General features: G+C 42.1%; 1 protein-coding gene across 6 annotated transcripts in view; it reads right to left on the bottom strand.

Annotated features, from left to right (window-relative positions):
• ERC1 (ELKS/RAB6-interacting/CAST family member 1) overlaps positions 1-23,727 on the bottom strand; it is a 250,634-nt gene that overhangs the window by 124,279 nt on the left and 102,628 nt on the right. For all 6 annotated transcript variants that reach the window (XM_063395072.1, XM_063395071.1, XM_063395073.1 and 3 more), the window contains one exon: positions 17,149-17,342. In XM_063395072.1, the coding sequence (XP_063251142.1) occupies positions 17,149-17,342 (194 nt within the window). The remainder of the gene's footprint in view (positions 1-17,148; positions 17,343-23,727) is intronic.

The raw sequence follows: 23,727 nt of genomic DNA, 5'->3' as shown, positions 1-23,727 counted from the left end.
GAGTAAATATCAGACAAATCTACTAAGACCACCCTGACCTATATCACAGTAATACTGTGTTCCAGAAAGCAGCAATTCTTTTCAAAATTGTTTAAAAACCAAGAATACATGTAGAATTATGCAAGAAATAAAATGCAGTGAGTCCTGCTTCCCCATCCCCATAATTTTTCTTCTTTCTTTCCTTACAGCTGTACAATGCTATGAAGTAACAAGACCATTTTTGTTTGCCCTGTTTAATCAGATCACTAATATGTAGAAATTCTTACCCAAACCACACAAAACCTGTAGAGTTTAGCAAAGAACACAGATTAACTTACCACAGGTGGTCAATTCTGTTTGCAGGGATCTGAAGATCACCTGGTTCAATACCGTGCTCAAAACAAGGCCAAGTTAGAGCAGGTTGCTCCCAGCTTTGTTCAGATGAGTTCTGATTATCTCCAGTGCTGAGGACCCTGCAGCCTCCCTGGGCAATGGATCAGTACCTGACTGATCCCTGTGTCCCTGACAATTATCTCAAGGGCACTTACATAAGAAAAGGTTGTAATTTGTGTCTGTTGCCTCTCAACCTTTTACTGAACATGCCTGAGAAAAGTCTGACTGCCTTCTCTAGAAATTTTGGAGGTGTATTTTGTCTCACCATCCACATCACTAAAAAGACACTGAACACTGCTGATTTCCCCCTGAGCCACTCATCACTAAATCGATCAGGTTGGTCAGGCATGGTTTGTATTTGTAAATCCCACACTGGCTGTTACTGTCACCTTCTCTTCCTTCAGGTTCTGGGAGGAGGATCTGCTCCAAGAACATCCCAGCACGTGGAGTTCCAGCGACTGGCCTGCAGTGCCCCAGCTCCTCCTTCTCATCCCTCCTGAGGACGGCTGGGATGTTTGCCAGCCAAGGGGAACCCTCCCTGCCGGGCACAAGCTTTGAGGATGATAGACAGAGTCCTCGCTGTGCCCTCAGGTGGCTCCCTCAGAAAGTTGTGTTTATCTGACCCAGTTCCATCAACCTGCACATTTCCAGCTTGCCTGAACGGCCTGTGCCTGGGTCTAACAATCCCGTGGGTAATGCTTCACTCCTGCACACTCTACCATCATGTCCAGGGATCTGAAAGGAGTCCCTACCAGAAAAAAGGAGGAAAAGCAGCTACTGAGCTGCTCATGCTTTTCAGCTTTTTTTAAAAGCCCTGCCCTCTCTGTAAATATTGCATTATTGCTGAGTGCAGGGCCTGCTAAAGCTTGTGGTACTGGCACTTACGGAACCATCTGCACCAAGACTATTTTACCACAGATACACACACTCACTGCCTGGCTTTTAGAATTTTAACAGAAATAAAAACCTAGCCATTTAGGGGGTTAAAATTTTACACAAAGTTAGCCATTAAAGAGGAAAAATACCCTTCAGATTTTATTCCTTAGACTAAATGTGATGTGACACACATGGGTTAGTCAAAATGTTTAATGCTGCATGAAGTTTGAGTGACCATTTCATTTAATCTTCTGATGATGACATGCTATGTAATTTGTTAGCTTTGGGATATACAAAGATAAAGACACATTTTAAAATGTCTTCTAAATATAATGTTGTCTTTTGATGGTCCAAATAATATGGTAACTCCCCCTTTTTTGCTATTTCTGAAAAAAAAGGAAATTGTGAAGGATTTCTCTCTCAGAGCATTTGACTCAGACCTCTTCCAAATTCACAGCATACTGTGACACACAAAAATCCTCCCTAGAGCCATGTCACTTGTCTTTCCAATGCCACCTCAGCTCTAAATCCCACTGGAAACCTGCCCACCTTGGGAATATGTGTGCTGAAAACAAAGGAATAACACAAAGAGAAAAACGACTCATCGTTTTCTCACATAATTAAATTAATTTCAGCAGGTAGTAGGAAATTAATTAGATCATGTGAGACTGCAGAAGTGAGAATTCTGAGAGGATGTGCAGCTGTGAATAATTTTGCTTAATTAAGATGCAGCCAAATGAGGCAAGAGGACTTGTGACAGAAAAGGTACAGACTCCATTCTGAACAGAGGAGGAAAGCTCTGATAATCACTATACCTAAAGCAGCTTTGAAAGGCTGCACCAGTGAGTTGTTTTAAGGAAAACCACAGCTCTATTTTGTGACCTACTCTCCACCACCAGGCCTGATGCCTTCATTTTTTCCCTTCCCTCTATCATCTCTAAGATGCTGTATTTCTCCTCACTTACAAGGATCAGATAACTCTGAAAAAAGAGTACTTCTTAGTGTAAATAATTCCACAAAGCCATTTTTGCTCTAAGTAGAATTACAGGAAACATATATTGAATAGAAAACAACTACTACAGATTGCTGTATTTTGGAGACAGGCAAGGAAATTTCAATGGAAACTTCTTTGAAGACAAAGTTTCTGTCTCTGCTGAGCTAAAACCACTGCTGACTCAACACACTTCCAACTTTTATCACTTCCTGACGTGGTTAATGATCAGCACTGTGGTGGAGTGAAGCCCTGGAGCCTTCTGGAGGTATGGAACCAAAGAGCCAGGCAATTATCACTTGCAGTGAAATCTCTGCTGCCCACCCTGGCACGCTGTCAGTGCCCAGATCCAGCACACAGGCCAGTTGCAAAGGCATTTCCAGCACAGTGAAGAGCCCACAGGTACCACAGACTACATGCCTGCCACTAAGTACTCTGCTGCTTTGGTTTGGCTTTTTAAAAGAATTATTGAATAGCACCCTGAGTTTCCTGGACTTGCTGAACATTTTATGCAACATTATCTGCTATTTTCTTAGAGAAGGATGACATTTTAAATATTTCTTCAGTGGTTAGACATGTTCTGTTTAATATACATTTAGGACTCTGGAAAAAGGACTGAAATAATCCCCTCAGATTTAGTATTTTGTTTTTACTTTGATTTTATAAGGCTACACTTGAGTGGCTATGCTGACATGTAATTTTACATGGACACTCCTAGCAGACTTTTACCTGGATTCATGCCACCAGCCTGTACTCATCTAATCACGAAGCCACTCTGCTTGTGGAAATAACGTTTACAGTATTTAATTATTACTTCCTAGAGCACCAAATTCTCCTCATTATAGCAAAAAATCCAGAAAATCTTCTTCCAAGAACTGAATTACTTGCTTTAAAATACGACAGACAGTACAATCAGTTATGTGATCTAAACTAACAGAGAATCTGACAGTAGAAGCAGAGCAATAAAGGAAGTGTGCTGTGGGATATCTCCTGCCCAGTTAAGCTGTTTGGTACCCAGTTTGAAGTGGAACTCTTCCTTCTGCATTATCAATCCAGCTCATTCTTCCCTTGAAAACCATGCAGCTGCTTGCTACAGCACCTGATAGTCAGTCTTTATCTCAACTTCTGAGACACATATTCAAAAGAACAGCTTAGAAGAACTGGAGCATATGGATTTATGGTATTTTTTTTTCTATTTCTTTTCACTGCTGCAGGTAATGACATCAGGATAGTGTTATTTGGCTTGTTACTCTTGAACTCAGCCAGCATTGGGGAGTTCTTTATGGGAAGCTGTCATCAGCAGAGATGCTCAGCAAAAAAACTTCTTACAGAAAGCTGCTTTAATCCCCATGCTTTCCAAGACAATTTTATTTACTATGAATCAGCATGACATCCACTCCAGATCCTTAAGACTTTGAGCAGTAAGTACCTGTCACACCAGCACCAGTGATGCGGATTACACGGTTCTATTCTGATTCACTGCATTTGTCAACAGGAGGGAGATGATGAAAGCTTAATGGACACATCAGAAAATTCACAGGTATTGCACTGATTACTGTAAGCAAAGCTGCTCTTGATGAGAACAGAAATAATTCAGAGGATTTCTTCCTGTTAGAAGACAGACATACCTAACACATTTTCCACATATTCAGTTCTTTTCCAGGAGACACATTTGCTTTGATGTCTGAAAAAATTGCTTTACATCATTCAGAGAAAAATAAAGTTATGCCTCCCATGATACCTTCCAAGGTAGACTGTAACTTCACAGAACAGCTATTTCTTCATACCTTGCAGTCAGTGGTAATTAGACAAACTCTGAAATGCTTAGGAAAGAAACCAATGTACTTCAACCACTGTAATTTTCCTGTTTGCCCTGAGGAGAATCTTTTTATTTTGTTTCTGGCCAGCAGAGATTTTGTAGTTCCAAGAGCAGTCATTCCACCTATTTCCTTACACTCTTGATTTATTTTAACAAATAAATGAAAACCTCAGCAACTAACCATAATAATTCTAAAAAATGAAAAAAAAAAGTAATCTAAAATAATCAATAAACCAACTAAGAAACTGAGGACAGAATGGACAATCTCTTTAACATCTTAGAAGACTCTTCCAAGTTCCTGATCCTAGCACTTGGTCACCTCAAATCACAGCCATATCTTCTCTAGCCAAATTTTACATTATGCTCTAAACGTGAGAAATAAAAGTCATGGTTACATTGCTTGTAAAAAGAGAAATCACACCAGGTCTCAGAAAGACTACAACAAAACAGCACCCTAAAATTGCTTCCCCTCTTATCACTCATTCCAGCACAGGCACGGTAACACCCTCCAGCCATACGGACTGCAGTCAGAACAGCTCTGACAGCTGGATTCCCAACACCCAGGACTGCATCAGCCACAGCACACCAAGCTCCACTCGTGGTGGCCACAGGCAGCCACGGTGTGGCCCACAGGGTGCTGCTCTGCAGCAGAAGGCAGTGGCTGTTTCAGAGGGGAACGCTCAGAGGGCACAAAAAGCTTCCTGGCAGTTGTGTTTTTCGGGACGTGAACGGGGTCATTCAAGGCCAGACCTCCTCTCCCCAGTAATTAAAGTATGCCAGTGTGACACACGGAGTATGGAAGGTATTGATGGATGACAACAACACCATTAACTCCCAATCTTTTTCCAGTTTGTGGGAGGAAGAAAAACACGCACACGGCCACAAGCGCGGTGCCTGTGCCAAACCAAGGTCACGGCGCTGACACAGCCCAGAGGCGTCAGCAGCATCGCAGCTCTGGGGGACTCCAGCCACCACCACATTCTTCAGGGCTAATCACGAGCACCAAAGTCGGATGTTGGTCCATAACTCAGAATTTTAGTCATTCAGCAGTGGCTTTCTGGGCAAAGACACTGCCTGAAACAATAATGATCATTCCTTCTTCAGGAGTCACGGATGGTTTCTACCAACACACTTTATCAGCAAGGACTAAAATCCAACGTGACTGCAGAGTTTTCAAAGGCAAATGAGACTCATCAGACAACATATCGTGACTTGTGTTATTTGGGCCATAGACATTTAATCCAAGCTACTCTACAGAAATCCCAAATCTAAGGTTAGCAACTGCTTTTAAAATATAAAATCAGAAAAATGAGCCATGGTTGAAAGACTTAAAACATACTGTCTCCTGGTTGGGTTTTTTCAGTGGTTTATCACTTTGTGTCTTCTGCTAATTCACTTATCCTTAACCCTCAGCCCTTGGCTCCTTCTGGCAGCACAGCACATCCAAAAGCTGCACCAAAACTGGTTCTGTAACATCACTGTAAGGTTTCAGGCACAGATGCAATGATAAAGATCCAGCAGTTAAAGTTTCTACAACCAGTATTTCAAAGGAACTATTTTTGCACTCCACAGCATGTGTACATATCACGGAACATGGCTAATGGCCAATCTCTGCTCTTCTTAAAGGAACAGATAAAACCAGTAACATTTAATCTGTCTTGCTCCAGCTTCCTGTTCCTGGAGGTTTTTCCCTTTAAAAACTTCATTGGTTAGTTTTCCCCCTTCTTCCCAGTGCACAACAGCATTGATTTACAATGATTTGATAAAAATTCCTTCCTTCTAAACATGCACCCTGTTCAACCCATCCTCCTACACAGACTTAACCAAATCTCTGATCTTTTATTTTGCAATCATGTAATTGGATGTGCAATCTTCTGTAAGATCTCCATTTTAGCTGAATAGACAGTCTCATAAACACCCTTTTAAAAGTGGATACTGACCTTGAGGTGAGGCTGAAGGGCGCAGCAAATCCAGGAAGGAGATGCGAAAGAGAAAGAGTTAGAGTTTGTGAAAACAGAGTCCAGAGATAAAGCAGTTCAAGAATAAAGGACAAAACAAGCAGATATAAATCAAGTAATGACACACAGACACACAATCATTCACAAACACAGAGCTGCATGTTTTATAGACATCTAATTAAAAAAAAACAAAAGAAAAATAAGTAAGAGAATAAAGGACCTTTAGATTAGATTACACCATTTCAATTAGAGGCAACTTTCTGAGAGAAAATAGTCTCCAATACATAACAGTTCTTGGAAAAAGAAAATAAGCCACCTTACAAGAAAACTCTGGATTTACATCCCATCATTCACAAGTACCCTTCTTCCAGAATTGTAACAAACATTTTGAAAATGCACGTATCTGAGATGAAACCTAATGTCTTTGTTTACGTCTTCTAAGGGCTTATTTTCTCTCCATGAGCAAGACATGCAATTTTTTCACTTTTCCTGTAGATGATTCCAACTTCTCTAAACGGACTAAAGAGAAAGAAAAACCCCAACTTCTGAGTAAAGTCCTTGAGACCTGAAGATCTGTCAAAACAAAAAGCTCATCTTTCTTAATTTTGACATTGAAGTCACCCCTTCCAAAGAGACACAAAAAAAGCAGCTGCCTCTTCTTCCTGACATGTAGTTCTCCCGTATAAGGTGCAATCTAAAAACAATAATGACCAAACAGGCATTTTTTTGACAGTTCTCTCCAACATTGTTCAACAGCAGAACTGACCAAGACAAAATGCTGGAGTCCCCTGTACAGCACGAAGTCCCATAGGTTCATTATTGCTTTTTTTATTTTCCAAATGTCTCCAGTATCTTTCATAGGCATCTGCAGTCAATTTCACTGATAACAGCAAGGAAGCCAACAAGGAACATAAGCACACATCTTTTCAGTCTGGTTTTAAATTTGATGATTTTTCAGTCAACAGAACAAAGAAAAAGGAAGTGTCCTTCTGTCCAAAGCAGCAATTTGGCTTTTACAACATATGTAGTGCTTCTCCTATGGCAAAATTTTACTCTAAAAAGGCAGGATTTGGGCTGGAGAAAAAAAATTCTATAGGACAGGCTAACTGCTATATTCTTTATTACTCTTGGTATATGGAGGTATGTAATGAAATTTGAAGTCCTTATTTATGGCATAAATTTTACTATCAACCGTGTAGGGTATTGAATTTGTATAAGCAGCTGTTGTTGGTCTGTAACATTAACTAGTGCAAAGGTGCTTTTCCTTGGCTTCTGAACCAATGTTCTTCAAATCAAGCCCTTCAAGGACAGCTGCTGTAAAGGCTGAATTGTTTGGGGATTTGGGGGAGACATGTAAAATGCCAAATACCATATCTCAGCGTTTCATCTTGAAGTAATTTTAATGTTCCAAAAGCCTTGGTTAATTCACACAGAAAAATGTGTGAGTAACAATTCTGTGTGAAGTCCAAGGCTACAAACAAATCTAACAAAAGGGAACAAAAATGTGAAAATAAACAGTTGGTTAAATATGGGAATAAATATGGTAAGGGAAAAAAATTAGTAACTTTAATTTTGTTTTTCAGGGATCTTTTGCAATTCCTGCTTGTGCTGTACTAATGTGATATTGTTTCTTCAGTTTAACAGTGAAAAACATACAGGCTACAACTCAGAACAGCCCAGTAGAATTTAAATTAACCATAGAGTTTTTCCAACTGCTAGTAAAGGTAGCATCTTTTGCTGGCACAGGATGAAGGCAAAACAGCATGTACAACACTATGCTGAGGTCACCTGCAATTTTCTGAGTGCTACAGAAGTATTATTTAACCAGCTGCATGGGTTTTAAACAGAGAATAATTACTGCTACATCTCCATTTTGTTATGGAATAATTCTTTCTTCCAGAGAAAAATAAATTTTGTGTAATTGCTAGCCCCTTTTCCAAGGTTTTGTTACCGAGGTACAAAATATTTTTTAGAAGTGTGTATTTTTAGAATAATCATAATATTTATCCAAACAAAAGTAAGGACTATGTCTGAAAGCACATTAAAATTTGGGAAAAAAATCTAAGTGTGCTGTCACTCAAACCAAAACCAAGGCAGGCCCCTGAAAGTGTCAGCTCTTGGGAAGTGCCCAGAGCTCTGCCACAGGCTCCATCAGTGAAATTGAACTCAGCAGCACAGCAAGCCCCAGGCTGCAGCCCCCAGCAAGCAGGACCAGAGCCACCCCCAGACATGCTCATCCCAGAGCACAAGCACAGCTCTCCTGTGCACCCTTCCCTTGGAGCAGGAACACACACTGGCAGCATTCCCTCCAGGGAATTCCTTCCAGGGCCCAGCACGGCCCCTGCCCAGCCCGTGACAGCCCAGGGACTGTGTGTGTGCTGCAGTGCACCAGTCACACAGCAGACAGGACAGCTGTAATGCCAACTGGCAGCCTCCCAGACACCCACTTCCTTTAGAACACCACCTCACTCATGTAAAACACAGAGCCGACTTGAGTCACATCACTGGGTGAAGATCAAAAAATGAGATGCAAAAGCTTAAGCGCTTTAATTACGAAACCTGTATTTTAAAAGCTGTTGGTTATTCCAGCTACCATTTTTTCCACGTGCTTGTGTATTATAGGGAGTGGAATGAGTGTGCTACATTTGTCTCAGATGTACTTAGGATGTAGTTTATGTAACGATTTTCAATCAACCTTTGAATTCCCCTTGTTTGACAGTGAGTGATTGTGTATATTTATTACTCTGTCATTCCTTCAAAGCGGTCTGACAGGGAACAATAGGCATTTGATCTTCCTTGTGCCAGTCAAAGCAGAAATGCTATTTATGTTTACCCCTTCTGACACGTTTTCTTGATAAAAACAATGATGGCTGGTCTGTTCCTTTTTTCTAGGTTGGTGTTCAGAGGGATAGGGAAGAGATGGAGGGGCAGAGACAGAAGGTTTGTGTATGCATCCATGCACATGTGTATGCACGGATCTAAGAGCACAAACCCAGCCACAGATGGCCAGAATGGAGCACTAAAGTTATTATTTCACTGGCTAACTGGCACTTACTGCATATTCCTTTTGTTCTTTCTGTACTCCAAGGCAATGCCAGGATCTGCCACTTTCATTTTTACTATATCACTCATATAAAAGACAGTTTGGGTGGTTTTTTTCATTACTCCTTTCACATTAGGCTGTGAGTATGGATACTCCCATATTGCTGAAAGATGTTGTGTAAAACAAAGCTACAAAACAGCTTTTGAAGAGATGTAGTCAAGGCAGGTAACAATGAAACTGATATGCAGACTAGGCTCATTATTTATGTGGTGCTCTTTCTCCTCACATTTATAATTATTTTAATTCTATCACAGCTCTTACACTCTACTGATCTAACAGCTGGATTAGGAGATTCTGCTAGATAAAACCCATTATTGCTGCAATGTAAGGCAGATGACAACTCCTATACTCATTACAGATAATAGGCATGAGAGGGAGTACTTGAAAACCACCTTGATTTAATGACAAAAACAAGCAGGAGTTCAGCACTAGAGAAAAACTGGCAGGAAAAGAAGCCTTCAAGAGAAGTTCACAATCAGTGCTTGTCATTGCTGGTGTTTCTCTAGTGCAGGGTCCTTCCTGGAGGATGCAAGGTCAGGTCCTTGGTCTGAGATTAGCAGACAAACCATGCTTCAGGCAGCCCACGGCTGAGCCTAGCACAGGAGCTGATCCCGGTTCCACGGACACGAATCTCTGTGGTCAACAGTGCCAGGGCAAAGCTGGACAGTGCCAGGGCAAAGCTGGACAGTGCCAGGGCAAAGCTGAACAGTGCCAGGGCAAAGCTGGACAGTGCCAGGGCAAAGCTGGACAGTGCCAGGGCAAAGCTGAACAGTGCAGAGCTGCCTCCTGCACTGGGATAAGGAATCTCTGTGCTGAACAGTGCAGAGCTGTCCCTTGCACTGGGATAAGGAATCTCTGTGCTGAACAGTGCAGAGCTGCCCCTTGCACTGGGATAAGGAATCTCTGTGCTGAACAGTGCAGAGCTGCCTCCTGCACTGGGATAAGGAATCTCTGTGCTGAACAGTGCAGAGCTGCCCCCTCCACTGGGATAAGGAATCTCTGTGCTGAACAGTGCAGAGCTGCCCCCTCCACTGGGATAAGGAATCTCTGTGCTGAACAGTGCAGAGCTGTCCCTTGCAGTGGGATAAGGAATCTCTGTGCTGAACAGTGCAGAGCTGCCTCCTGCACTGGGATAAGGAATCTCTGTGCTGAACAGTGCAGAGCTGTCCCTTGCACTGGGATAAGGAATCTCTGTGCTGAACAGTGCAGAGCTGTCCCTTGCACTGGGATAAGGAATCTCTGTGCTGAGCAGTGCAGAGCTGTCCCTTGCACTGGGATAAGGAATCTCTGTGCTGAGCAGTGCAGAGCTGTCCCTTGCAGTGGGATAAGGAATCTCTGTGGTGAACAGTGCAGAGCTGTCCCTTGCAGTGGGATAAGGAATCTCTGTGGTGAACAGTGCAGAGCTGCCCCTTGCAGTGGGATAAGGAATCTCTGTGGTGAACAGTGCAGAGCTGTCCCTTGCAGTGGGATAAGGAATCTCTGTGGTGAACAGTGCAGAGCTGCCCCTTGCAGTGGGATAAGGAATCTCTGTGGTGAACAGTGCAGAGCTGTCCCTTGCACTGGGATAAGGAATCTCTGTGGTGAACAGTGCAGAGCTGCCCCTTGCAGTGGGATAAGGAATCTCTGTGCTGAGCAGTGCAGAGCTGCCTCCTGCACTGGGATCCACCCCAGGTTCGGGTGCCTCACTGAGGGGAGAACACAGTGAGCTCCTTCAGCCAGAGCCTGCGCCAGCCCGGACCTCTCACCGCGGCAGGGGCTGCACTAACAGGGTTCTTTGACCTTGTATTTTAGAACAGCTGTTTCTGCAACATCACAAAGCTCCTCCCAAAAACACGAAGAGAGATAGAATGGGAAATAAAGGACAGCTGAATAAAGAACAAAAGAAGAAGAATATCCCAATATATGAAAAAGGTGAGGATGGACTGAGGAGCCACCATAAAATCACTGTGATGGGGCTTTTACCTGGTGCTCTCTACAGATGGATTTGCAACTACTGGCAGTGTCTCTGTCTCTCTTTTCTTTCCTTAGATGTAGGTCTCACAAGCAGTTAGTGAGTCTGAGTGTTGCTCTTAAGGTACTTGAACAAAGGTTGACTTCCAGAGGGCAGACACTTGCTTTCTGAAAATCAGCATGCTTTCAAATGTCTGAAGTCAAATACCTGTAAGCAAATGTGCCTGCATCTTTTATTCTTTTTTTATTTTATCTGTCTAGAGAAGTTCTGTTGATATGAAATGGTTTTTGTTTTCCCCCTGTGAAACTTGACAGGGGACTTCAGGTGTAATGCTGATCTTGTACAAAGACAGAGCAAGGCTGAGAAGAAAGAAATTACTTCTTCCTTTCCTAGCTTGGAAATTATGAAAATCTTAATATTCAACAGATCTGTGTGCTCAGAGGTGGAGCTGGACTAATTATGGCCTGACCACATCTTTCCATTACAAAACCCTGTCCTCAGCTGCTTGCCAAATATTAAAAAGTTGTGCTGCTATTTCCCATGACAGGTTCAACCTAACTGGGGATTTCTGTGGAGAACTTCAGCTGTGACCTTCACAAAAGGCAGCATTTTTATGGAAAAAAATGTTCATATGTGGTTAAAGATTGTATCATTTCACATGTGAATTACAATTATAAGGCAATCTTCATTTCGAAATATCCTAAGTTTTGAGAGATTTACCTTAAAATTTTAATGTTCACTTAAGCTACAGATTTTTGAGGGAAGTGGATGAAAAACACAAAAAGAGATTCTGCCTTGTAATAATACCATGCAAATGTAAGATAAATATATTGGATTTGCTTTTATGTCTTATGGCAACAAAATGGACTGAAGTATTTCAAAATAATATTTAATTTTTTCAGGTTTTCCAATGCCTGAACCAGAATTCAATTTGGTTTTGGAGGAGTATAATCAGTTAAGACAATACAGAATTATAGCCATCCTATCTCTCAAGGTTAACTTTAATGGTGATGATTATGACTTTACAAACACCTTTCTTTAACTTGACAACATATATTTTACTCTAAATCATTTATATGCCTTGATGTGGTTCTCCCTTAGGAATGCCCTAAAAAGCTATTTAAAAACTCAAGAAACAACAAACTTGAAAACCAAAGACAATTATTCCAAGATACGAGTAGCAGTTTGGAAGTAGGTATTTCGGCTTCGAAGTGTTGACTTAAGCTTAGGGCATAATTTACTAGGACAGTTTCCCTTACACTATTCTAGGAAACTGTAAAGTTGATGGAAAATACAGCTAATTTCTCTCTCCATCTATCCTTCACAGAACACTACACAAACATATCTGTCTTAAAGACAGACAAAATAAGATACTGCATTCTACTGTCCACATTTTTCAGCACTCCTTTGAGACCCTCCAATGTTTTTTCATCTTTTATTTACTGTTGAGAAGAAATATTTAAGTTGAGGAGTACACCTTTTGGCTGCTACAAATCAAAATTTGGAAGGTTTCTTCTTGAAAAGGGCACCCTTAAATTCTTTTCAGGAAAACTCTCCAAGCTCTCTCTCTTAAAATAGCCACTAATTCCAGCTGTCCTTAACAGGACTGCTGGTGTTCCACAGCTGAGTGCTGTCTTCCTTGGTTCCCAAAGCAAAGTTTCCTTCAGGAACAAAAACAACCCCTGTGTCCTTACAAGAACTACCTATCTTATACAGTGAGCGTGCCAAATGAAAATCAAATTTCAGCCTGCAACTGGAACCAGGACTTACAAATATATTCACTCAGTGCTCACTTCTGAAGAAATATATACAGATATACCTCCTGCCACCTCTCAAAGGCAGCTCTCACCTGCACAACATGTGCACACCAACAGAGCTGTGTATAAACTGCTCTGAAGGCTGTGGTGGCCATGCCCCAGATAAGGAGCATTACCTTTTGTTTGTTTGCTTATCACAGGACAGTCACCACAATAGAACTCAATAATAAGTCAATCCTGACCTCTACCAATGACACATTTTGGAACACTTGAAGAACACTGAGTTTCAGCTGGTTCAGGCAGAACCGGTAGCAAGAGATCAGAACCAAAGGTAAAACACGGCAAGAGAATTAGAATGAGAAAGCAACAGCTTCAGTGGGGTTCCAGTCAGGGAGAACAGCAGCAAAGCCTCCTTTGGGCTGCAGTCACGAGCAGCGCCCGCGCTCCACACCAGCAGGTCCTGCCTGAGCTGGGGAAGAAGCGGCATTGCAGCATTGCAGCATTGCAGCAGCCAGGCAGCAGCATTGCAGCAGCCAGGCAGCAGCCAGGCAGCAGCCAGGCAGCAGCCAGGCAGCAGCACTGCAGCAGGCACGTCGCAGCCCCAGGAGGAAACAGAAGGCTCGAGGGCACTCACTTTCCCAGGAAGTCCCACACAAACCCCCCCAGGTGTTGCGGTGGGGGGACCGACACCTGGCAGGGAGGGTGCAGTTTGCGGGAGCCGCGCTTTCTGAGGAAAGGCACCGTCACAAACACCCCAAACAAAACAACAAAACAAAACAACACAACTCGGGGAGCGGGGCGGGACAGGGGAGGGAAAAGCAAGAACACAAATGAAAAGTTACAGAGAGACAGGAGGTTATGGAATGGCAATACAAAAAGCAAACAGTTAGTTACAAAGGAAGAGAATAACCAGACAGCTACAAAACCCTCCACACCACCAAATAACGACAGAAACAAAACTCACGGGGCTGCTCACCCACAGAAGAAATGTGGGCTTAGGGCCCACCTCCCAGGAAGAAAAAGCAAAATTCCCCCCACAGAGGACACCTGCTGGCTCTGGAATATTTTTCAACTTTTGCAGAGCATGCACCACACTTAACACAGTATCTTTTGTCTGAAAAGCAATTTCTCCCACTCAGTAATTGCAACAGCTACTGAAGAGTGGAAGCATTTCCCTCTTTAGGTTAACTTCAGCACAAGGCAGCTTTGCCTGCACTGAAAAGGTTAAAAGAACAGTTTTCAGCTTTTAATGTCATCTTCCTCTCCCTACTGTTTTCCCCTTTCTCTGTTCCTCTGTGCACACCTCCCTAATAGAGACACATCTCTCCTGTGGATGAAACTGGGATACCATTTCTCTCTGCCTGACAGGATATGGTCCAGCTGTCACATAGAACCAGCAAAAGGGAAAACTACAGGGAAGAGAGCCTCTCCTTGGAAAAATTCCAATTTTTTTAGTACAGTTATTCTCTATATGTGACATTTTTCTTCTCATCCTGCTGCACAAGGAACACTGACTGCTCCTGATGGGCACAGCAATATTTGCTGTTTAGCTTGCTGACAATTGCTTCTGCAGGCCCTAAGGCTCTTCTTTGCACACAGTTTGATCAGCTGTACAAGCAGTAGAAGTCAAGATAATCTCTAGATCACTCTGCATGGACCACAGTTTAGGCAAGACTTTATAAAGGCAAAATTATCTATTTCTTTTTCCTGGAAACCAAGACTCTTCCAGCTCTAAAAGATGCATGTAACATGCCTGGATATAAAGGTTCAGCCAGAAAGAACATTTTATAAACAAGCATGGTAGAAAAAAGCAGGACCAACCTATACATGAAATAGAAATTATAAAATCTCTGCTTTGTGCAAAAATTCACAAGTAAGTAAGCTTCTAGGGAATAGTTGTTTGGGGGAGCAGTTGGAAACAACTGAGGTCAAACAGAAATTCCAACAATTATTCAGAAAAAGAGAAATTACCAGTCAAAACCTCACCATAAGTATCTGGAAGTTTCTGTCTCTTTCTCCAGAGCTGTGTTTATATTACAGTTCCACCTGAAAAATCTTCCAGGTGTTGATACTTGGCTAATTCACCACACTAACAGCATCCAGATTAGATCTTTGAACCATGCAGACTTTTTCTATTTTCACTTAGAGTAGTTACAGAACATGAATATTCTTTTGATTTTTCTCCTCCCCTTGATTTATTTGGCTGCTGGAAGTCACATGATGACAAAAGCAATCTTTTCTTTTACATAGTTGAAATACCTGTTCTAATTATTAGAAAAAAACCCATACTCTATCTTATCTCAGTACTGGTAGAAAAGATAAGTTAAAAAAGAGAAGAGGGCCACTCAATTTTCTGTAAGACTGAAGAGGAGGCGGTAAGAAGGAATGAATAAAACTGAATAGTCAAAGTATTTACCAAATTGTTATAGAATGATACCTAGTCGTTTGGGGGTTTTATGCTTTCACAGTAAGACTTTAGTGTGTGACTGAAACATCAAGAAATTACCATGTAACAGGACAAACAATAACTGCTTCACAGATGTCTACAAGTGCACATTCTCCAAGAAAAAGCTTGCTTTCTAACTCTGAAGATGGTGCAATTGCTTCTATCTATAAAAGAGAAGGAGACCCATCCTAACTTCTCTTCTTTGTTATTTTTCCTTTGTAGACCATAAACGTTTTTTAGGACACTTGTGTCTATTCAATTTTTGATGCTGCAAGCCAAATCATGATTAGTTTCTGAATGTTAATGTAATAAAAAAATCAGCTTGCATTAAAAGCATATGTAAGAGAATTCTCTTCCTGCCATTTCAATCTCCTCTAGGAATCAGGCTGAGGAATGATGCACATTTTTGACTTTCATTTCCTAACCAGTAGTTAGTTCCTCACAAAAAGGAAAAATAATTAGGGCACTATGAATATATTTCATCCCCCTGTGTGGCTGCTTGCACTGTTCCCTGGGTTCCTGCCTGCCCTAAAGAGGCTGACAAGGGGAATGTCACAGCTGAGATGGGGACGCCAACAGGGCTGGAAAGAATCACACAGACAAATGGCTTGTAGCTTTTTCATGTCTATACTCACTCAACAATATCAACCTACTGCCTGAATGTTCTCCTGATTACATTATGTACCAATGGGCTGAACAATGCATCACTTAGGAAAAAAGGGAAGCATTTAAAAAGAATATATCCTCACTTCTGGGTATTCAAGCTTATGCCATAGGTATGAAGAATTTTGGCTAAATAAAACAACTGAAAGAAAATTAACAGGATGTTGCTTACAGTGACAAAGAGAGAAGAAACCCAGCTGGCAAGCTGAACTGTTCCAAAGCTCTGTACATTCCAAGGAAAAGAGAATGGACTCCTTAGAAAAGAGTTTTTCAAATCATTCAGAGGGGCCCATAATTTGACAATCAGCAAGCCATGAAAAATAACCACTGATTGCAGAACCTGAAATGTCCTCACTTAGTTGCCCTAATCTTCCTGACACTAAATTGTAGAGTAGCTGAAGAGTGAAAAGGCAGAAATTAGAAAGACTATTCTGGCACAAGGCAAATGGGAATAATCAAAACTCCATTTTGCTGCTCCAAGTTAGTGATGTTTCATTTGGAATGGTAAACAAAAAACTCCCAACAGCAGGTTACTGCCCAGAAATCTGCTCTTGGCCCACTGTAAGATGACAAAATGATAGAACACAGAATCTAATTCAGGTCTTTCCCAGGATCTACTACCTACAGTTGTGATACAATGTCATTGAATCATAACAAATTGTAATTTTTGCTTGGGACATTATAGTCTTGAGCCCACTGGCTCCAAGAGAAAGATAGAAAATGTTTAAAAGTGCTGAATCAAGTTTTGCTTGGACAAAAGCAAATCTGCTCATCAGATTCACCTGGGCCAAAGTTTATCAGTGTCCCTACCAGTACCGAGTTATGAGGCCACTTGTCAGAAGAATCTGAGTAAACGGCATCACAAGCTCTGAAAAATTTTCTTACTTGTTTTTGTGAGAGCCATGCCTGAGGAATTTATTGTATTAAAACAACAAACTGTTACAAACATACCAAAATGTGAGCAGCTTTTGCTACCCTCTGCATTCCCTTACAGCTCTATCTACCCTTCTAGTTCTACCTATTCCAGCCCTATTTTTGAGTAGGCAGGAAAGAAAAAGCACATGGTAAGGCATCCTTTCCCTAACAATGTAGCACAATAAAGGACCAAGGACAGAAAAACTCTGAACAGACTTTCCCAAAACAGACACTTAAAGATTTTTAAGACAAGAAGAATGCCCTATGTCTAACATTAACCACCCGTTCTGCTCTCACCTTTCCAGCTCTGCTATCTTCTTATCCTTGTCGTTCTTCTCGTTCTCCATCTCCTTCAGGATGTCCAGCAGCCGATCCACCTCCGCCTGCGCCTTGGCGGCCTCGTCGCGGTGCCGCGCCACCTCCCTCTCCAGCTGCTGCATGCGCTCGCCCAGCTCGGGGCTGGCCCTGGCCTCCAGCGCCGCCTCGTGAGCCTGCGCAGAGGGGTAAAAACACTTCACTCACGTTTCAAATGTTATTGTCTGGGGCTGCAGGATGGAACCAAAGTGTGTACTCTGCTGGGGAGGAGTTTTCTTTATCTCCTGTATAACCCATCCCTCATAACTCCAGTGGGAGGGGATGGGTGCCTTCTGTTACTGGGCAGCTGTTAAACCAGCTGGGGCAGGGTTCTTTATCCCACCCTCCCTGCAGGGGATCTCTGCTGTCCATGGGCCATCGAGGCTCCCTGCAGGGCTGATACAATTCCATCATCCATGGGAGATGCTCCACCCAGGGGAGGAGCCCGGCATTCCCACCTGGATAAACCCTGGCATTCAGAGCCCAGCACAGCCTGTGTGCACTGCATTCCCACCTGGATAAACCCTGGCATTCAGAGCCCAGCACAGCCTGTGTGCTCTGCATTCCCACCTGGATAAACCCTGGCATTCAGAGCCCAGCACAGCCTGTGTGCTCTGCATTCCCACCTGGATAAACCCTGGCATTCAGAGCCCAGCACAGCCTGTGTGCACTGCATTCCCACCTGGATAAACCCTGGCATTCAGAGCCCAGCACAGCCTGTGTGCACTGCATTCCCACCTGGATAAACCCTGGCATTCAGAGCCCAGCACAGCCTGTGTGCACTGCATTCCCACCTGGATAAATCCTGGGATTCAGAGCCCAGCACAGCCTGTGTGCTCTGCATTCCCACCTGGATAAACCCTGGCATTCAGAGCCCAGCACAGCCTGTGTGCACTGCATTCCCACCTGGATAAACCCTGGCATTCAGAGCCCAGCACAGCCTGTGTGCACTGCATTCCCACCTGGATAAACCCTGGCATTCAGAGCCCAGCACAGCCTGTGTGCACTGCATTCCCACCTGGATAAACCCTGGCATTCAGAGCCCAGCACAGCCTGTGTGCTCTGCATTCCCACCTGGATAAAAGCTGAGATTCAGAACAGCAGCACACTGCATTCCCAGAGGAACACCAGACCCATCTCAGCATCCCTGCAGCGTCCTACAGGGTCATCCCTGCTCCAACAGAGCCACATCTGCCACTGCAGGAGGGTTTGACTGGACTTCTCCAGTCAAACAGGAGACCAACAGGGTGTCAGGTCATGTTCTGCCTCTGGCAGTGTTTCCAGGATTTTTTTCTTTGTTTACTTGGGTTTTGTACTATTACATTTGTATTTTTTAATATTCCCAGTAAAGAACTCTTATTCCTATTCCCATATCTTGGCCTGAGAGCCCCTAATTAAAAAATTATAATAATTTGGAGGGAGGGGATTTACAGTCTCCATTCCAAGGGAAGCTCCAGGTTTCCCTGCTAGAGACGCCTGTCTTTCCAAACCAAGACAGTTATCTATGACAATTCCTAAATGCTGTCTAGGTACCTATTTCACAATAGCCAGATTAATTATTACACAGGAATATGCAAGGCCTATGCTATTTTGAAGTATGGGGAAATACTCTGCAGGAAAATAAAAATTAAAACAAATTTAGTTTTTTAAATTCAACCTAAAAAGATACATTACTTTTAACCTGAAACACAACCAAAAAATAAACAGAAATATGAGAAAAAAGTTTAACTTCTTTGAAAGAAAAGAAAAATAAAAGCAAGTGTGAGTGTGCAAATTCCTAAAATACACTTATAAAACACTGATAGGACTATAGATTTCGTTATTTAAGGTATTTTTAACCTATATATTCTAGAAAAGAAATCACAGGTTAACAGCCCTCAATAACCACATCAGTATGCAGTCAGACCTTTGGACAGATGGTGCTGATGTGCCCAGCCCTTGCCAGTTCTGTGAGCCACACATGGCTGCCTACTGAAATTATCTCTGCTCATTTACCTAGGAAATACATTTTTCAAAATCAGACTATTGGGACGAAAAGTACCTCAGGACTGAGGATGATACAATCCCAATGAAGAGATTGTTTGGGGAGGTGTTTTAATGGCTTGACTTTTTACAAAAATCACTAATTTATTAGTCAAACTAATTCAATAGTTCCCAAGCATGTAAGAGACAGGAAGAATGCAGTATCCATGCTGGAAGTTAAACCAGCAGACTGAAGCCTATCCTTTTTCTCTCACCCTGCCCCCCCTCAGCTCTTGGATCTTGAACTGCAATTAGGTATCAATTAAAGCTATTTCAGAACTGCTCAAAATTGCATCAGTGAATAGCAAGTTTGATGGAGCTATTCTGCTGATCAGGATTGCCTGCAAAACCCAAGGCCTTGCTCTTCTCAAAAGAAACCTACAACAGAAAATGACTCCAGACTTTTCTCCCCTCTGTGTGCAACTGTGGAAAATTGTTTTACAAGCTGCCAATGTTCTGCTCCAAAGCACACTAAGTCTAGATCTGATAGTACAGGACTCTGTTGCTTTTAAAGGTAATTGGAGAAAACTGCAGCAGTAAAAAAACTCAGGGCAGAAAGCTGCTGCTTCCAAAGAACCAAATAGCAAAATTACATTTGGCTAAATCTGTTTAGTTATTCAGTAAAATAAGACTGGAGGAAAATATCCATTCATTGACCCCAACATTTTTGCCTTGAAGTATCTAGTTTTTAATTAGTTTCTTTAAAGCCAAGGCCACATTCCGGTAGAATCCAGGAGACTTGTGGAGCAGAATGTCCTGGGACTGTGGAACGTCTTGATGCCTGCCTTTAATGGGACCGACCTTGGGATGGATCTGGGTTTCCCAAACAAAGGAAAGGTTCACGTTCCAGGCCCTTAGCCCTGCAGCTCTTGTCTGAGGGTCAATATTAAGCTGTTGTGGCTTTCTATTTTTTAAAATCAAGAATTCCAGAAAGCTGATTAAGCTGGACAGTATTTTATCCTAGAACAAGACTCCCGGCACTCCCCAGCCCAGGTCTCCCCAGCAGACGTCAGCAAGAGCGCCCAATAACCAAAACTCCTGGAAGAGAAGAACCCTTTCCTGAGGTAATGCATTTAGGAACACTTAAAAGGCTCCCTACTTCTGAGAGATTTCCAGTCAAACCCTGACACTCGTGTGTCCCTGAACTGTAAAGCCCTGTGTCTGGGCCCCTGGCTCAGACCTGGCCACAAGAGCATCCCTGTGAGCCTGCAGGCTTTGTGAAGCCTTTTGGAGCTAGGGCTGTCACCGCTGCCAGATTCCTCACTGCCCCATAAGCACTCCAGATTCCACCCCTGGAAAGGGCTCTCCACAGCAAATGGGAGTGTAATGAATGCCCTGCCAAGGGGATGCAGGCTCCAGAGGACGTGGCAGCAGCGAGACTGACAAGTGTGTCAGCTCCACGAACAGCTGCAGGCACCAGGGGACACGCCTGGCTTTGGAGAGAGCGTTGGTGGGTGTTTCTGAAATGCTTTTTTGGGATTTCCAGCCTGCGGGAAATCTGAAATACTTGATTTCATTTCCTTTTCAACTACACCTTAAATTTCAAAAAACCCCTCCAATCCTTCCTTCCCAAATACAGGGAATTGGGAATACTGGTTTTGGGGGCACCTATACATCAGTTGAGGGCATCTGTACTCTCCTAAGAGACACTTTGCATAGAGTTAAGTCTGGATTTCACCAGACAGAGCCTGAGTTCTTCTGTACTGGATTTAGGTATGTTTCCAACGTCTCAAAGTGTTTGTTTTAACGAATACTCCTCCAGGCTCTTTAAAGTCATCCAAAATACATGATCAGATAATCAAGAAACTCCTTTTAAAAGAAAGCAAAGTTAGGCTGTTAGCCTGGCTTATTAAACTCACTAACTCCAAAGAAGTTATAAGACCTAATGCAACTTGACTGTCAGAACAGTCCTGATTTATTTGACTCTGCTAATAAAAGCATCTCCACAACAACCCAAGAGACACTACTGAGAAGAGGAAATAAATTTTCTTTTCTAGAGAATTAGCCAACAAGTCAGTGTGTCTGGTTCTTATAGAACCAAAGGGCTATTTACAGGACATAAATTATTAGTTAAGACACGTAACACATGTTATTTGTATATAATGCACGTAAGTATGGATACTTTCACCTAACACAAAGAGAACGTTATGTGATATGCTGTAAACTGGAGACCACTTCCTGCACTGTGAGTTACTGACTGAGAGACTTTGGTCTATTTTGTGGGTTTTGTACAAAATACGTGTTTCATGACCATATCTAAAATCCTACTGGATTCATTTATTGTATAAGAGAGAAAATGCATTTAAAGGTTTCCCACAAACTCACATCAAGATCTGGAACAGATGAAATTGGCTACCTTCCCAATGCAACACTGTGCAAAATAATTCATCTTGATTTTTTTCTTTAACCAAAAAGCTAAACACAAATAATGAATTCCTATATTCACAGTGAAAAAACCCACATACAACTTGCCCGCCCATCAAAGGTGTACAGGAATTCCAAAATAAGTAGTAGTTTCATTTTTGAAGCAGAATCACATCCAAAGTGACAAATGCACCAAGAGTTTCTCCCATATTAAGAGACTATAAGAAGTGTATTTCAGTAAGTTTGACTTTCATCTCTGCCTGACACAGGATTTGCAAATCTGCTGCCTTTTAATACAGTTACAAACAAATGTGCTAATGTATAAAAGAGGAATGACAAAAACTCAATAAATTTCAAAAGCAGCCTGCTGAGGTTGAAGGGAACACTGCACCTTCTCATCTGCACAGGCCTGGAGTTTACCTGATGAGAGGCTACTGAAAGCCCTCAGTTGTTACTCCTGAGCTGTCATTAGCTCTGTCTTCCTGGGTGGTATCAGACAGGTGAGTTTAAGAGCACAGCCAAACTCACACATCTCATTCTGCATTGATCTGCATAAACAGCCCCATTCTGGCTGGAAAGCAGCCCCCTGCTCAGCTCTGGTTTTATTAGCAAAGCTCATCTGATCAGTATTCATCTTTGCCAGTGTGAATTCAAAGTTTAAGTGTTTCAGGACTGAGAACAGCTGAAGTTTACTGCTCTGGAAATGCTCTCCAGTTCCTGAGAGGGACTATAAACTAGGAGGTGGTTTAACAGCTTTCTGCTTTCCTGCTCTCAGCCATCGTTCCCAGCTGCAATGGGCTAAGTGATGGGGTGACTCTTCAGGTACCTACAGAATGCAAGAAAGAGGGATTGTTCCTCAGCTAAATAATGTACCCTAACTGCTACTGCTTCCACAGAAAATCAGCTGACACAGCCAACTGCTACAGCTAAAACAAAGATGACCAATGTTTGATGGAAATAACCAATATTTACAGATGGAGAGGAGTGGAAGACAAAACACATTAAAAAGAATTTTTTAAGTTGATATTTCTCATGCCAAAAACCTCTTTTTTAAGAGGTAAGATAATCTTACACAGCTTAAAGTGTGCCAGAGTCAGCGAACATAACAATAGCACAGATCTAATTTAAAGGTTCTAAAACATAAATAAAAATTCCAAACATTATGACCAGGACTCCAGATCAATATTCCTAAAATATTAACTAAATCAAACAGCAAATAATTCACAGCAAACACTTTCTACTTTTACCTATGAATTGAGACAGTAAATTCAGTTTAACATTTCACATACAGATGTTGCCAAGAACTTTTGGCCATGAAGTAAAAGTTCCCAAGAACTTGAAATCCCATTTTAATTCACCCTCCTACCTCCAAGGGCACCTCATGTCTCCTAAAAATAGTAAATGCACACACAAATACAAAATATATTATGATTATTTACTGCAAAAGACAAACACTTTACCCACCTTCTGTACCCTTCCTACCACAAAGGCAGAAATTCAACTGATAAAACATTTGTGCTGTCTTCTACCATGCCTTCATTTTCAATGAAATTGTAAATTTAAAAACCAACCAGACTTTCTCCTCCTTTAGTTCCAAGGCTCTACACACTCCAAACTGTAAAAGAGCTTTTGGAAAAAGCTGTAATGGAAGCAAAGGTCTCAGGGAATTCTCAGATATACTGTGTACCATAAACTTGAGTCAATCATAGAGTTATTTGCTGTCTTTTAACCATCTCTACATGGTTAGTCTTTGTTAATGGAACTGCAAATTTTTGACACTGAATAAGCAAGTGTTCAGTTGGCATCAATTCATAAACAAATTATTTTCTTTATGAAGAATCATAAAGACAGGAAGACACCTCAAGAGAGGCAATTTCCATGACTTAAAAAAAGTGTTCTGTTCAGAAGGAGACGAGTTCCCACAGATGTCATTAAACATTACCCACTCTTTGTACTCACCCCAACACAGAGCGTGCAAAGTCAGGAGGGAAATGCCTACAGGACATCTCTTTGTGAGTGAGTTTTAACCCCTCCACCTGCCTCCTCTGAACTGGCCCTTACTCACCTGACCACAGGCTACCACTGTTTTACAAAAACAGGACTCCAGTAATGAGCGGACATTTAGTACCACTTTTT

Source organism: Prinia subflava, chromosome 4 (assembly GCF_021018805.1).
Source record: "Prinia subflava isolate CZ2003 ecotype Zambia chromosome 4, Cam_Psub_1.2, whole genome shotgun sequence".
NCBI classification, from domain to species: Eukaryota; Metazoa; Chordata; class Aves; order Passeriformes; family Cisticolidae; genus Prinia; species Prinia subflava.
The sequence above is the reverse complement of the archived record's forward strand: the minus strand, read 5'-3'. Positions and strand labels throughout refer to the sequence as shown.